Source organism: Phyllobates terribilis, unplaced genomic scaffold (assembly GCF_046119375.1).
Source record: "Phyllobates terribilis strain yellow unplaced genomic scaffold, ASM4611937v1 Scaffold_1__5_contigs__length_1240528914, whole genome shotgun sequence".
NCBI lineage: Eukaryota > Metazoa > Chordata > Amphibia > Anura > Dendrobatidae > Phyllobates > Phyllobates terribilis.
The window spans coordinates 956,687,667-956,704,908 of NW_027362761.1; the positions used below are offsets into that span (position 1 = coordinate 956,687,667).

Consider the following 17,242-nt stretch of genomic DNA (forward strand, 5'->3'; position numbering starts at 1 on the left):
TCAAAAAATCGTGAAAAACCCATAGCTTTAGTGATGGTAAATTAGGCATAGACGCAGCATACAGTATCTATACCAGGACAAAGCCTTCTTATATGAAGGAACACCCTCTGTGCTCAGCAGACACTGGGCCTAAATGCTAAACTATAAGCAGAGCCCTGCTGGGGGCGGAGCAGCAGGAAAACATGACTGTGCCCAGCGCTGCCTGCCTCATAACTGCAGGGTAAGAAAAGACGGAGCGCGCTGCACTACGGGGGAGCCGACAGCAGATGGTCACGTGAAAAGTAGTGGTTGTGTGTCGGTGCATCATGGGACGTGTAGTTCTGGCTGCATCGGAGTTACTGTGCACGGCAGCATGCAGAACTACATTTCCCGGCAGTACGTACCGGCATGGGCGCCCTTAGCCAATAGGCGCTATGGACCTTTGAGGACATGGTAGGAAGCAGCAGCCTGACAAGCATGGAGAAGAACCCCGGCTTGTCACACTGGAGCAGGTAACCTGCAGTGCTGGCCGGTGCAGCATGATGCACAGCACACATAATGGCAGCTGCCCCAGTGTATGGGCCTCAGGCGCAGGTCCTGGCACCGTAGTCACTGCTTGTCTGTTTCCTTATGACTTGTATACATATAGGCGCTGATAACACTAATAAGGGCTTAGTAATAGTGCCCCAATGGAGGGTATAGACGAGAATGTACAGTATGACCTCTGCAGCCACCACTGAGGGATTCTGATCATTTTATAGGTCGCACGTATTGTAAATATTCTGTACAGAAAAGCATCGCCCCTGAGATCACAGAGATCAGCACCTATGGGTGTCCGCCCGTCTCCCAGAACCAGGATATACGTATACGATAGAGATATGTCCCAGTGTCATATGTATATATTGTATGCATGTGTCCTAGTCAGGGGGCCTGTGATTGGCAGATAACGGCGCTTAGACCCCCATAATAACGCACTCACTAGTGATCTCAGTGTCATCAATGGCAGAGGGGCCACAGTGTGAGACCCCCAAACCATCATCGTATACAGGTGGCATTCATGACTGCCTATCACACTGCTGGTTCTGCTGTATACTAGGTGTACTCCTGTGGATGTCTATTGATATTTTTATGCATAGGCTAAATATACTGGAAAATAGATACATGTTTTTTTTTAAAGATCTGATGTGCCAGTCATGAGATATCTAGTGAAGACATAGGCAAAAGAGGCTGGAAGTGCACTGGGGGCGTTAGCACAGTTGGACGGCTTCTTCCAAACGCCCCCACCACACTTCCAGCCTTATTTGCCTATGTCTTCACTAGATATCTCATGACTGGTACATCAGATCTCTACACAAAAGGTATTATTTTTAAGCAGCAAAGAAAATGACGGCACTTCCACTACAAGAAATAGGTGTGAACAGGTGCTTACTAAGAGCAGCTACCTCCATATATAATAAACAAATAAAGTAGCACACTGTAACACTGAGTATATAGATATGAAATATGAATAGCATAACTGCTGTAGAAAATAGAAATAAGTGAAAAAAAATTTTGACATTTTTTTTAGCGCATGTAAATATGAAGTATGGAAAATGAATAGCATTACTGCTGTAAAATAAATGAGAAATCTTAGCGCATAAATTGGCCAATTCATGTGTACCTGACAGCCGCGGTAAGGCGTTTCTCGATGTCAGGACCTAACCATGTGAATACCTCTCTAAGAGACCTCCGTCTGCTTATGTGTGGGAAAGTCAGATCCTGATGCATTTAAAACCACCTGCGGCATGGGGGTGGGGGTGGAGTGCTCAGTCAAAGCTTAAATCTAGTAACAAAGAAAATGACAGCACTTCCACTACAAGAAATAGGTGTGAACAGGTGCTTACTAAGAGCAGCTACCTCCATATATAATAAACAAATAAAGTAGCACACTGTAACACTGAGTATATAGATATGAAATATGAATAGCATAACTGCTGTAGAAAATAGAAATAAATGAAAACATTTTTTGAATTTTTTTTTAGCGCATGTAAATATGAAGTATGAAAAATGAATAGCATTACTGCTGTAAATTAAATGAGAAATCTTAGCGCATAAATTGGCCAATTCATGTGTACCTGACTGAGCACTCCACCCCCACCCCCATGCCGCAGGTGGTTTTAAATGCATCAGGATCTGACTTTCCCACACATAAGCAGACGGAGGTCTCTTAGAGAGGTATTCATATGGTTAGGTCCTGACATCGAGAAACGCCTTACCGCGGCTGTCAGGTACACATGAATTGGCCAATTTATGCGCTAAGATTTCTCATTTATTTTACAGCAGTAATGCTATTCATTTTTCATACTTCATATTTACATGCGAAAAAAAATTTCAAAAACATTTTTCATTTATTTCTATTTTCTACAGCAGTTATGCTATTCATATTTCATATCTATATACTCAGTGTTACAGTGTGCTACTTTATTTGTTTATTTTTAGGCAGCGACCTTCTATACAGTCGTATCAAATACCACCATGTATGAAAAAAGCCCTAACAAATTTCCTTTAAACCAGGGCGGTGAAGTCAGTGTCGATTTTGGTGGAGTCAGTATAAAATGGACCGACTCTGACTCCTAAAATATATAATAAATTGGGTGCAGTAGTACAATGCAGGATGTGCTGTAAATGTTTCCATAAGAATTTGGGAAAGTTATGAAATGTCCTATAAATGTCTGTGCTGTTCCTGATCTGAGGATCTCGGCTGTTAGTTGAGATGAATCTGTGCTGCACTTTATGTACACGCTCAGTAGTGAGGCAGGGCTGTGGAGTCAGAGTCAGGGAAATTGAGGAGTCGGAGGTTTGGCTTACCGACTCCACAGCCCTGGTTTAAACTCCATTCAACATAATGCAACAAACACATTTCTTAAAAGAATAATTGAGAGAACGTATTGTTGAAGTGTCAGAGATTTGTTGTATTGAGACCCCCACGGATTGCTGTCACTCATCGGCACAGACATTTTTACCTCGTAGGAAGGACCTGCATAGACTATAGAAACTCCATACCATAGTCAGATCTTAAGGGTAAATTCACACATGGCAGATTTGTTGCTGATATTTCTACAATCAAAAATCTGTATTGGTTCGCTTCTGAAGCATGAGGATTTATGTAAGCCTCATTAACATTATTTTAACAGTCTAAGACCACAGCAACTGTCTAACCCAGACTGCAGTGACACTTGGCAGATTTGTTGCAGAAGTTCCTAACGCCCAATGAGTTTGGTGCACGTGTGCTGTAAACCAAATCAGGACCCATGTACGACACTTGCTGGATGGTTGCCCTGGCACCCCTCCCACCTGGTGTGCAGCAGCTTTCCACCCCCAATGAAAGATTGGGGCAGGCGAGAGGCTACATACCCCTTGGTATCACTTTTAGGGCTCGTCCACTTGTCAGTGAATTTTCTACTACGGTAAAACATGGTCCGAGTATCATCAGAGTTTCTTGTCTGAGTTTCTTCATAGTTTGGGCAGTGTCAGAGTTTGACCAGTTTTTCTCAGATGGAAAAAAAACTGAGTTTTCTCAAGCTTCACCTATCAACAGTCCATAAAAAATGGACAGAACATGATGGCATCCGAGTGCTGTCCAAGTATTTCCATGGACCCATAGACTTGCATTGGTGAGATTGATGCGAGACTCGTTGATCCGAGACTGCCACGCTGATTCTTGTTAGACGTTCACTACCAAACACCTATCTTATGATGAGATCATTACATTCTCATTTTATGTGCCTGTCTAGTTTGTGTGTTGTTAAATAAGTATGAAATTATTATTAATGGGCAATATTCTCTGACAATATGTCCATAACGAAACCCTTTTCTGATTTACATTGTCTTTACAGCTGAAGGAAACCATTGAGAGGAGCTGTGTGTCCATTCTCCTGAGCTGGAGAACTGTTTGTTCATCATCATTATCTGACTCTTAATAATTTGCCAACATGTCAAGGTTAGCCTTTTGCCAGCTGCGAATGTTAACAAGCTCTTTACATAGCAGTGCTTTGATGTTGGCATACTCACAAAGGCCAGGCACTGAACAGTGTCCATCCCAAACAGACTATTTTGGCTGTAGAAGGTCCCTGTGTTTTTCTTCCATATCACTGAGAGAGTCCGAGCCTCTAGGAGGGAAAGAACAGAGACTGCTGAGTAACATCTATAAAGGGCTGATAAATGGGCAACGAGCCTGCTTGGCTGAAGCCATAACACTGGTGGAGTCTACTCATCTGAGGAAGAGACAGATCGCACAAATACTATTGCAGAAGGTACTATCCTATCACCGGGAACAGGAGCAGTTAAATAACGGAAAACCTCTAGCGTTTAGAGTGGGTCAGTGTTGTATTTCATGCTTCTTTATGTAACACATATAATCATCTATTCCATGTATGTGTTATTAATGGTTATACATGTATTTTACATTCATAGTGGTAAGGGTTATGTTATCAGTAGTGATGAGCACAAGTGCTCGTTACTCGAGTTTGCCTAGGGTGCTCGGGTATGTACTGAGTAGCGCGGGTGCTCGAGTGACATGCTCACGTCCCTGGGGCTGGTAGGCAGCCACAACACATGCGGGGATTACCTGTGTTTGTCAGACAATCCCCGCATAGCCGCGAAACATGCTGCCGCGGAGACTCGAACATGTCACTCGAGAACCCGTGATACTTGGTACATACCCAAGCACCCTAGGGGAACTCAGGTAACGAGCACTTGTGCTCATTACTAGTTAAAGAATAATGGACCTCTATTCCGTTCTGCACAAAGTGTACTGTGTGTCATTATTAGGCTGTGAAAATCTTTTTTTCAATATTCCCTCCCACCTACAAGACCCCACTGGTTGATATTCCTAAAGCTGGCCATATATAACACAATTGGCCACCATTATGACCATTTTCTGTTTATGAGCATTAAAAGGGCACGCATTTTGAGATTGCAGCATTTGTTAAAGTGGACCTACATTTTTGACCCTCTTTCAGAGATGAAAAGTCTGGGTACACTTTACTATGCTTTCCATTACCCACATTTTCATGTATGATTACCCACTAACCACCAAATACATAGTGTGCTGCCAATTATAAGTACCCTTTGACTGGTCATACACTCAGACGTATAATTTTTCATATTTGGAGGTCCAGACTCTGTGACTCCCTGCAGTTGTCCTTTTATATAATGTCTAGTGATGAGCGAGCACTAAAATGCTCGGGTACTCGTTGCTTGGATCGAGCAAATTGGAATACTTGGGTGCTCGACCCAAGCAACGAGCCCAATGTAAGTCTACTCGAGCATTTTTCAGGCGGCTCCCCCGGCGGTCTGCAGAAGGCCTAAAAATTGCCCAAATCGATGGGAACAGTGCTCAAATTACATGGTGACAGCATGGGGAAGACCCCTGGAAGCATTTCTGACTCCCAGGTCACTTCTGTCAACAACATTGTTAGAGGTATTACGCCACTTTTACAGACTCACAATAAAACATATAAAAACGAAACCAAAATGGATTTTCCTGGGAAATATGTTAAGGAACATCCTTTCCAGGGTAATGACTTGTATATAAAGCAAAATAAATAACCAAAAACAAAAATGCTCCTCCACACCTTGGGCTATGTTCACACGTAGCATTTTTGATGCGTTTTTTCACTTTTGCATTGCTTTCAACTGTGAAAAAAGCATTCACCAGCAAATGTCATTTTAACATTTTACAATCGTATCTGGCCATGTTGTGTGTGAGATATCATCAGACCCATCGTGTTTCATTTATGAAGGAGGGACTCTGAAAGTCACAAAGCCTATTCTTATAGGGCCATCAGGTGACCTTTACTATTCTTAAAGGGCCTGCGTTCGGCCCTCACTATTCTTAGAGAGCCATTAGCCGGCTATGTTTTATTATTCCCATTACTAAAGAGTTGGTCTCCTATACTATTATTGCGTATGCTGTGAGTGGCAGGGCTACCCAAAATTTGTTCGCACTCCAATACCACTTTGAAAATTTGGATGCACCTCAATACCCCTTTGAAGAGACTTAGAGGAGGGCCTCCTGAAAACAATGTTCCCATTATTAGGAAGTGGGTCACCCATTGTGTTTGCCTATGCAGTGAATGCAAGGGCTGCCAAAAATTGGAAGGCACTCCAATGCCCCTTGGAATAGACATGGAGTAGGGCCTCATAAAAAAAATGTTCCCATTAGAAAGGAGCGGGTCTCCTATACTTGTAATGCCCATGCACTAAGTGTATGGGCTGACAAACATTTACCCCTGGGGGGTATACATGAACATACTGTATAAAAAAAAAATTTTTACAGTCATAAACACCCTTTAAATAAATTATGTGGGTGTTGCATCATGGACCACGGTCACCCTGGTGATATGGTAGTGGAGGATGAGGAGGAGAAGGAGGAGGACAAGAGCAAATAGACAAAATCAGGAAGCGTATGCACATGTGTGGGTGTGAAGAGGTGCATGGGAATACACCTCCCAAAAAAAGACACTGGATTTGAGTTTATGTTACGCTGCTATCATTCGGTGGTGTTGAGAAGTCTGACCCAATCCAGCCTTTGTTCATTTTTTTATAAGAGTCAGCCTGTCAGCATTTTCAGTTGACAGGCGGATTCGCTTATCAGTTATAATTCCACCAGTGGCACTAAAAACCCGCTCTGATAAAACGCTGACGGCAGGGCAGGCCAGGACCTCCAAGGCATAGAGAGCCAGTTCATTCCACATACCCTGCTTGGATACACAATAATTATAAGGCACAGAGGAATCACGAAGGACGTTGGTACGGTCTGCAAGGTACTCCCTCAGCATCTTCCCAAACTTTGCACTCCTTGTGAGAGTACCCCGCGCCTCATGGCTTGTGCGATGGGAGGGGCTAAGAAAATTCTCCTAGAACTTTGAGAGTGTTCCCCTGCCTGTGCTGGATTGAAGTTGTCTCTTTCGCCTGTACTCCTTGGTTGTACAACGAAGTGCGCCCTCTACCGCCAGCGTTTTCAGATGGGAATTTTTTTAATAGTTCTGCAGCAAGGGCCTTCTTGTACAGCCCTATTTTTGTAGACCTGTCCACCTCAGGAATAAGAGATATAAAGTTCTCCTTGTAGCATGGGTCTAGAAGTGTCAGCAACCAGTAATGACTGTCACCCAAAATTTTGAGAAAGCAAGGGTCATGGGAAAAGCATCGTAACAAACTCAGCCATGCGTGTCAGACTACTAACAGGCAAGACTTCCGTGTCCTCACCAAGAGGATAACGGACCATGCTCTCCTCCTCCTCCTCCTCTCTGTCCTCTGGCCATCCACGCTGAACAGACAGTATGACAGCTGTGCAGGTAGTACCGTCTATAGCGCATGAAACTAGCTCCTGTTCTTCCTGCTCCTCTTCCTCATTGTCACCTAATCCACGTTGGGATGAGATGAGGCTGGGCTGTGTGTAATCACCCTGCATGATTCCTTGCTCCATCTCATTGTGCTCCGCCTGCAATGCATCCTCTTTGATTGTGAGCAGAGAGCATTTCAGAAGACAGGGAAGCGGGATGGTGACGCTAATTATGGCGTCATTGCCGCTCACCATCTTGGTGGAGTCCTCAAAGTTTTGGAGGATGGTACATATGTCTGACATCCATGTCCACTCCTGAGGTCTTATATGTGGAGTCTGAACTGAATATCGACGGCCTTGTTGATGCTGGTACTCAACAACTGCCCTCTTCTGCTCACAAATCCTTCCCAACATCTGCAGTGTAGAGTTCCAATGCGGGGGGCCATCACACACCAGTCTGTGAGCCGGAAGCTGCAAACGCTGCTGAAACACTTCAAGGGCGGCGGAAGCTGTAGGTGACGTTCTAAAATGGGCACACAGGCAGCGTATTTTAACAAGCAGATCTGGCAGCTCCGGGTAGGATTTGAGAAACCGCTGAACCACGAGGTTAAGCACATGGGCCGGGCATGGTACGTGTGTGAGCTCGCCTCGCCTCAGAGCCGCCACCAGGTTCCGGCCATTGTCACACACGACCATGCCTGGCTGTAGGTTCAGCGGTGTGAGCCACAGATCTGCCTGCTCATTCAGAGTTGTCCACAACGCTTCAGCATTGTGCGGTTTGTCACCTAAGCATATTAGCTTCAGCACAGCCTGTTGCCTCTTGGCCGAGGCAGTGCTGCAGTGCTTCTAGCTTGTGACTGATGTGGTCATTTCGGAGATGGAGGCTGAAGAGGAGGAGGATGCCCACAAGCACTTCTCCACATGTCCTTGGTTAGGTGGACTTTCCCGGTAACTGCGTTGTTGAGGGCACGGCTAATGTTTTGGGACACGTGCTTGTGTAATGTGGGGACGGCATACCGGGAGAAATAGTGGCGGCTGGGGACCGAGTACCGAGGGACTGCCGCCGCCATCAGGTTGCGGAATGCTTCCTTCTCCACAAGCCTAAAAGGCAACATTTCGAGCGCAAGCAGTCGTGAAATGTGGGAATTTAGTAGTGGGACATTGGCTACATATTTGCGCTTGCGTTCCAAGGACTGGGGTGTGGACAACTGAACGCTGCGCTGGGACAAGGACGTGGACGTCCTTCCTGATGCTGCTACTTGAGAGTGTACAACGACAGGTGCAGGGCAGGAGGCATCTTCGCATGCACCATGGAAAGGGGATGGGCTTGCATGCACAACAGCGGGAGAAGCAATGGTGCTACCTGCAGACACTGTTCCTGGACCCTGGAGTTCGACCCACAAAGTCGGGTGCTTTGCTGCCATGTGCCTGATCATTCTGGTGGTGGTCAGGCTGCTAGTTTTGCCACCCCTGCTGATGCTGGCCTGGCAGGTGGTGCAAATGGCCTTTTTGGGGTTATCGGCAGAGTCTTTAAAAAACAACCAGACTCGGGAAGACCTAACAGTTGTACTGGCAACTTCCTTCGTGTTGGTGTTATGGGGAACGTTTGCCTGCCTTTTGTCTGCGGCCACCACACTGCTTCTTCCTGCCTGTTGGGGTGCTCTGCCTCCCTCACCCTGTATGCTGCTGTCCTCGCTCTGCATGTCCTCCTGCCAAGTTGGGTCAGTTACTATATCATCCACCACCTCGTCTTCCACTTCCGCACCCTGGTCCTCCCCTGACTTTCTGGCAATTGTGTCTCATCATCGTCCACCTCTTGTGACACTTTCCCACCGTGGCTGCTCAAATATTTGGGCATCGCTACATGCGATCTCCTCTTGCCCCCCGTTAAGTGGACCGGGCGTAGACCTGATGACGCTGTGCGGCCAGCCAATCACTGTAATGCCACAACCACCATGGCTGCGGCATTACAATGAGTGGCAGGCAATCCCTGCATGTTGATTGGCGCTCTAAAGAGCGCTTTAAGAGGCTGAGTACCGAGTACTTGTGAGTATGCTCGCTCATCACTAATAATGTCCTCATTGCTTCTGCTTTTAAAGTAACCCTGTAGCACGGGCAGCAGGTATCAAGCATCGGCTATATGATCTCAGCCAGGTATGTTTGACTCTGCAGCATTTCTGAGAAAGACATTCTTTAAAAGTCGCTGGGGACTGAGTTGCATTGGAGACTAGTCAGGAACCTCACTCTCTGCCATGGAGTGACAGGTCTCTCCTTATACGCACACGCAGGGAGCAGGCAGGGAGAAGCCACTGGGGACCCACCTTTCCGACTAATCTCTCTTGCGGCTTGGCAAATTTTAGAGTGTATTTTTCTGTGAAACTCTGAAGCTTTTCAGAGTCAGACATACAGTTGATACCAGAAGTTTACATGCACTATATAAAAAGACACATATGCATGTTTTTCTCAATATCTGACATGAAATCAGAATAAACCTTTCTCGTTTTAGGTCAATTAGGATTACCATAATTTTTAATATTTGCTAAATGCCAAAATAATGAGAGAGAGAGAGAATGTTTTAAGGCATTTTTATTCCTTACTGCAAAGTCAAAAGTTTATGTACACTAAGATTACTATGCCCAAACAGTTCTGGACCGCCCATATGATGATGTCATGTGTTTGGAAGATTCTGTTTTTTGGCAACATCTGAGTTAATTAGAGACACACCTGTGGATGTATTTTAATGCACATATGAAACACACTGCTTCTTTGTGCAGGGCTGTGGAGTCGGTAAGCCAAACCTTCGACTCCCGACTCCTCAATTTCCATAACTCCGACTCCACGACTCCGACTCCATCATACATGGCTCAAGTTTAAGTGATAAATTTACAGTAGGACACATTTTTCTCAGCTAAAAGTCTAGACCCTTATATCAGAAATAGGACATTTCATAACTTTCCCAAATTCTTATGAAAAAATATTAGCCACAAACTGCATTGAACTACTGTACCCATTTATTATATATTTTCAGAGTCGGTCCATTTTATACCGACTCTGACTCCACCAGAATGGGCTCCGACTCCACGACTCTGACTCCACAACCCTGTCTTTGTGTAGCATCATTGGAAGGTCTAAAGAAATCAGCCAAGATATTAGGAAGAGAATTGTGGACATGCACAAGTCTGGCTCATCCTTGGGTACAATTTCAAGATGCCTGAAGGTGCTTCGTTCATCTATACAAACAACTATACGCAAGTACAAACAAGACGGAATGTCCAGGCATCATACCGCTCAGGAAGGAGACTGGTTCTGTGTCCCAGACATGAACATGCTTTGGTCCGACATGTGCATATCAACGCAAGGGCAAAAGACCTTGTAAAGATGATGGCGAAAGCTGGTAAGATTGTGTCAATAACCACAGTGAAACGAGTACTGTATCCACATGGGCTGAAAGGCCACTCTGCCAGGAAGAAGCCATTACTCCAAAAGAAACATAAAAAAGACAGATTAATGTTTGCAAATGCACACAGGAACAGAGACCTTAAGTTTTGGAGAAATGTCCTGTTGTCTGATGAAACTAAAATGTAACTTTTTGGGCATAATGACCATTGTTACTTTTGGAGGAAAAAGGGAGAAGCTTGGAAGAACACCATCCCAACTGTGAAACACAGGGGTGGTAGCATCATGTTGTGGGGTTGTTTTGCTCCTGAAGGGACTGGTGCACTTCACAAAATAGATGGCATCCTGAGAAAAGAAGATTGTAGCAATACTGAAGCAACATCTCAAGATATCAGCCAGGAAGTTAAAGCTTGGGCGGAAATGGGTCTTCCAAATGGACAATGACCAGGAGCATACTGCCAAAATGGTAACAAAGTGGCTTAAGGATAACAAAGTGGCTTAAGGATAACAAAGTCAATGTTTTGGAGTGGCCATCACAAAGCCCTGATCTCAATCCTATTGAAAATTTATGGGCAAAGCTGAAAAGGCAGGTGAGAAGCTTGTGGAAGGATATCCCAAACGTTTGACCCAAGTCATTCAGTTTAAGGGCAATGGTACCAAATACTAATGAAATGTATGTAAACTTTTGACTTTGCAGTAAGTAATAAAAATGCCTTAAAACATTCTCTGTCTCTCATTATTCTGCTGTTTGGCAAATATATTAAAAATTATGGTAATACTAATTCACCTAAAACAGGAAAGGTTTATTCTAATTTCATGTCAGATATTTAGAAAAACATGCATATGTGTCTTTCTATATAGAGTATGTAAACTTCTGGTTTCAACTGTACCTAGCTGAGGTCATATAACCAGTCTCTGATGCATGCTGGGATTACCCATGGGTCTTCCCATGATTACCCAGCATGTACCAGCTGGCAGGTTTACTTTAAGTGTACCTCAGTTAGCCAAGTTAGAGCTAGGGGAGCTGGATTTCCCCCTCTTCTATGTATGGGAGGCATCATAACAGCTAATTTCCTTCCAATCTGGAGCTGAGCTCAGGAAAACCTGTCAGTAGGATATGAAGCCCACAGAGGGAAAACTGCCCGCAATGCTATTCTGTGTGGCTTCCAACCACCTGATCGCAGACATGCTTTGTCTGAGTATGGAGACTTCTTATATATTTATTCCTTGCCAGAGAGAAGAGGAGAGGCCCAGTGCAGAGCAGGGATAAATCGTTACTTGGTTCACTATGTGCCCCTCTCTGCAACCCCCAAATGTTAGCAGAATGGGCGTCTCCTGTCCGGTGTGTAGCACTCCAGGAAGGAGTGATGACGTGGAGACGTGGCCATACATAAATGAGGCTCTCTTCAATATCTATAATATAACGGGAGATGTGTCCTTCTGTCCAAAGTCTCCAACGCCTGCGCAGTGTGGTGCCACAGTCAGCGTATACCGCACTACGGTGCCATTTTATTTGTGAGGAAGGGGTGGCGTTGTTGGATGTGAGCAGCTCTGTGGCAGTGGCTTCACTGGCGGTGATGAGGAGACCAGCGTGTGCTGCGCTGCCGGTGAGACCGCACTTCCCGGCTGGCGGTGATGAGACTGGTGTGTGCTGCGCAGCCCTGCGGCAGAGGAGCAGGTTACAGGAGGCAGGAGCAGAGGCAGGAGTCGGAGCTGTGGCTAACACATGTGCCCACTGTTAAAGCCAATGAATATGCACTGCTCCCCACGCCCATAATCCCGCTTACCCCTCTGCACTGAAGCCGGAAAGGAGAGGTGGGTGGTACTATGGGTGTGGGGAGCAGTGCATATTCATTTTCTGTGAAATGTGCCAGGCAGGATTCTGCAAAAGTGCCAGCATTTCTTCTGCTAGAAATGCTACTACAGTCCCTGACGGTAGCATTTCTGGCAAGATGCATGGAGCCACATGCCATTGAGAAAATGCACCAAATTCATTAAGTGGCTTGCGCCTCTTAATGAATTTGGTGTATCCTACTTCAATAAGCCCTTCATTCAGACTAGCATACGAATTTCCAGTTTTAATAAATTGGCCACTCACACTACACGCTCATAAAATATGCCAGATTTATCAGCATGAACCATTATAATAAACTAGCTATTGAACCCATTCTATGCCCAGGTGGCGAGCATTTTTATTGGTACATTTCCGGCGCTATTTTTTTTTTAAGGCACACTGTCTGCGAATTCACATATACAGTGTCTTCAATAAAATGGCGCCGGAGATCGCGGTATACGCACGCGCTGACTCTGGCGCCATTTTATTCAAGCATTCGGTTTCAGTAATGGGGTCGGGGGCACCACAGGTTCACTCATGGCTCTGAGAACACAGAACTCCCGCTGTAACTGCGCCCCTGGCCCTGACTGGTTCTATATTGGGGCCGCTGTCAGTCAGGGCCAGGGGCGCGGTTACAGCCACCGCTCTGTATTCTCAGAGCAATGACTGAACCCGCGCCGACCCCCACCCCCATGACTGAAACACCGAATGCTGGTGGGGAGAATAAAGTTCATGTTCTCGCTGCTGCATTCAGCGCCGGGCAGCATAATAACACTGTTAACCTGCAGATTAGCCTCATATCTACAGGTTAACAGTGTTATTTCCGGTGACAGGTTCCCTTTAACATAGCACAAAAATGTACCAATAAAAATGTTCACCACCTGGGGGTAGAACGGGTTCAATAGCTAGTAGGAGTGAAACACATTTTAGCTAATCACATTAGGTACATACATACAATCAGGTGCGAAGGTGACTTATTTTCATGGATAGGTGTCCTGCAACTTGCATAAAGTGGCATGTAAAAATTTGGGCACCCCTGGCAAAATTACTGTTATTGTGAACAGTTAAGCAAATTGAAGATGAAATTATGTCTAAAAGGGCTAAAGTTAAAGATGACAAATTTCCTTTGTATTGTAAGCAAAAAAAAAAAATACTGTATATAGTCAGTTTTTCCGTTTTAAAAATTCCAAAAAGAAAAATGGGCCGATGCACAAGTTTGGGCACCCTGCATGATTAGTACCTAGCAGCACCCCCTTTTGAAAGTATCACAGCTTGTAAACGCTTTTTGTAGCCAGCCAAGAGTCTTTCAATTCTTGTTTGAGGGATTTTCATCCATTCTTCCTTGGAAAATTCTTCCAGTTCTGCAAGATTCCGGGGTCGTCTAGCCACAGATTTTCAATAATGTTCAGATCAGGGCTGTGGAGTCTGTATAAAAAGGACAGACTCCGACTCCTAAAATACAGGTGAATCTCACTAAATTAGAATATCCTCAAAAAGTTAATTTATTTCAGTTCTTCAATACAAAAAGTGAAACTCATATATTATATAGTCATTACAAACAGAGTGATATATTCCAAGTGTTTATTTCTTTTAATGTTGATGATTATGGCTTACAGCCAATGAAAACACAAAAGTCATTATCTCAGTAAATTAGAATACTTTATAACAACAGCTTGAAAAATGTTTTTAAAATCTGAAATGTTGGCCTACTGAAATGTATGTTCAGTAAATGCACTCAATACTTGGTCGGGGCTTCTTTTGCATCAATTACTGCATCAATGCAGCGTGGCATGGAGGCGATCAGCAGGTGGCACTGCTGAGGTGTTATGGAAGCCCAGGTTGCTTTGATAGCAGCAGCCTTCAGCTCGTCTGCATTGTTGGGTTTGGTGTCTCTCATCTTCCTCTTGACAATACCCCATAGATTCTCTATGGTGTTAAGGTCAGGTGAGTTTGCTGGCCAATAAAGCACTGTGATACTGTTTTTAAACCAGGTATTGGTACTTTTGGCAGTGTGGACAGGTGCCAAGTCCTGCTGGAGAATGAAATTTCCATCTCCTAAAAGCTTGTCGACAGAGCGAAGCATGAAGTGCTCTAAAATTTCCTGGTAGACAGCTGCACTGACTTTCGTCTTGATAAAACACAGTGGACCTCCACCAGCAGATGACATGGCTCCCCAAACCATCACTGATTGTGGAAACTTCACACTAGACCTCAAGAAGCTTGGATTGTGTGCCTCTCCACTCTTCCTCCAGACTCTGGGACCTTGATTTCCAAATGAAAATTGGAACTCTGGGACCTTGTGGAGTGTGTCAATGACTGCCTTCTGGACATCTGTCAAGTCAGCAGTCTTCCCCATGATTGTGGAGCCTACTAAAACAGATTAAGGGACCTTTTTAAACGCTTAGGCTATGTGCCCACGATGCAGAAATGCTCCGGATTTTTCCTGAGCATTTCTGCATCTCCATGGCAGTAAAAAATGCATGCGGATTGTACATGCGTTTTTCCTGCCAGGGACATGCGGATGTGAAGCGTTCTTCACATGCATTTCTGCATGCGGGTTGACAAGCGTTTTCTAGCATCACTTGGAAAGTGCTTGTCAACTTGGTCACACTATATAAATCCATGCAGCCGGCATGGATTTATATACTATGACCGAAAGAATGGTAAAAAATAAAAAATAAATCTATACTTACCTTCCGATGGCCCCCGCAGTCTTGCTTCGCTCGGTCCTGGCTGCCGGCAGATCGCGGTACACTGAAGGACCTGCCGACGTCAGCGTCGCGTGACCCATCGCATGACTATGACGTCAGCGCAGGTCCTCCAGTCCATCGCGATCTGCCGGCAACAGAGGACGAGCGCACTGCGGGCCATCAGAAGGTAAATATAATATTTATTTTTTATTTTATTCTTTTTTTTTTTTTACAGTTTCTATGGTACCCGGGTCCGGAGGAGAGTTTCCTCTTCTCCAGACCCGGGTACCATCCGCACATTGAACGCATGGATTCCGCATGTGCTTATCTAGTGAAGCGGAATACATGCGTTCTAATGCAAGTCAATGGCGGCGAAAACGCAGCGCTTCCGCAAAATAATTGGTAATGCTGCGTCTTTTTCCGCAATGATAATCCGCAGCGGAAATTTCTGCAGCATGTGCACAGCACATGCGGATTATCATTGGGGAACATGGTAGGCCTTCTACCATGCGTTTTTTTTTTTTTTAAACCAATTATTTTTATTTAGGTTTCAAAAATGTACAGCAAACAGTTATCAATATACATATAACAATTCACATAACGTGTAGTAATACAGTCAAAACCCTCTCCCCCCTCCCCCCTCCCGCCAATACTCCTTATGCCGGGCATACCTGGGAACATTGACAATCATATTACCGCCATCCATGCGGATCATATTTTCCCAAAAGTTCTCTCTCATGCCTCCGCCTGTAAATGCTTTCCTCTAAATGCATCACCGTACGTGTCTGAGCAATAAATTCCCTCCTAGTGGGGGGTTCCGAATCTGTCCATTTTCGTGCTATTAGTTTGCGTGCCACATATAGCAATCGCGCTATCGCCACTTTGTAATGTTCTGAGACAGGTATTCCATCCACCTCCCCCAAAACACACAGCACCGGGTTTCTGTCAATTGTACATGTATAAGCCCTCTCAATTTTAACAACGACCAACCAATAAGCCACTAGCCGTGGGCATGACCATAGCATGTGTAGCAGTCCGGCCTGGTCCGTGCCACATCTAGGGCAACTGGAATCTCCCCTCAAGCCCGCCTTGTACAGGCGCAGCGGTGTTTTGTATGTCCTATGTATTATGTATAATTGGGAGATCCGTGCCTGCTCGCTTAGAGAGATCTTCGGGACATATTCTAGAATTGCCTCCCATTGTTCTGTTGTGAGGGTACCCACCTCCCTTTCCCATTTACTCTTTGCAATGAAGTGATTTCCCCCCAGATAGGAGTGCAGTAGGTCATGATATAAGCTCGATATGACTCTCCTCGTCCCTCCCTTCATACATACAGAGTCTAGTACAATGTCACCCTGAACCGTCATGGCTCCCAATCCACACTGTGCCCTCCAAGCATGTCGAAGCCTATAGTATTGAAATCCCCATACCAAAGGCAAATCAAATTCTTCTCTCAATTTCTCAAAGGTCTTCAGGTACGTTCCACTCTGCAGCTGGCACACATATCTCACTCCTTGCGCCTTCCAATTGCCCATTTGACACAGCTTATTAAGTTCCGGCAGATGTTCATTGCCCAACACCGGTGAGTACTTAGTCAGCCCGTCCACCCCCCTGATCTTTTTAATAGTGTCCCATACCTTCTGAGTCAAGCCTAAGGTAGGATATATTGCTCCCAATTTCTTAAAGGTACCATCCTCTAACGCCTGGACCAGTGGGCGTCTCCCCGACACATGTACCAGCACCCGGCAAGCTGCCCCTCCACAATCGGGTTCTCTCCATCCCCTGACATGATGGCCCTGTACTGCCAAGAAATAGACCCAGGGATTGGGTGCGGCCAATCCTCCCTCCTCCTTCCCATTTTGCAGCGTTCCCAATTTAATTCTTGCCTGCCTCTTGCCCCATATCAAGGATCTGAAGATAGAATCAATACCCTGAAACCGTTTTTTTGGTAGCCATATCGGTGAGTTGTGCAAAACGTACATTAGTTGTGGCATAAGGACCATCTTAATCAGGTTAGTT

The 17,242-nt window shown here is 45.1% G+C and overlaps 1 protein-coding gene across 2 annotated transcripts in view; it reads left to right on the plus strand.

Annotated features, from left to right (window-relative positions):
* Window positions 1-368: 368 nt before the first annotated feature.
* Window positions 369-17,242, plus strand: part of MMAA (metabolism of cobalamin associated A) — a 33,658-nt gene continuing 16,784 nt past the window's right edge. For both annotated transcript variants that reach the window (XM_073642494.1, XM_073642493.1), the window contains exons 1-2: window positions 369-491; window positions 3,855-4,335. In XM_073642494.1, the coding sequence (XP_073498595.1) occupies window positions 3,951-4,335 (385 nt within the window). In that variant the 5' untranslated portion in view covers window positions 369-491; window positions 3,855-3,950. The remainder of the gene's footprint in view (window positions 492-3,854; window positions 4,336-17,242) is intronic.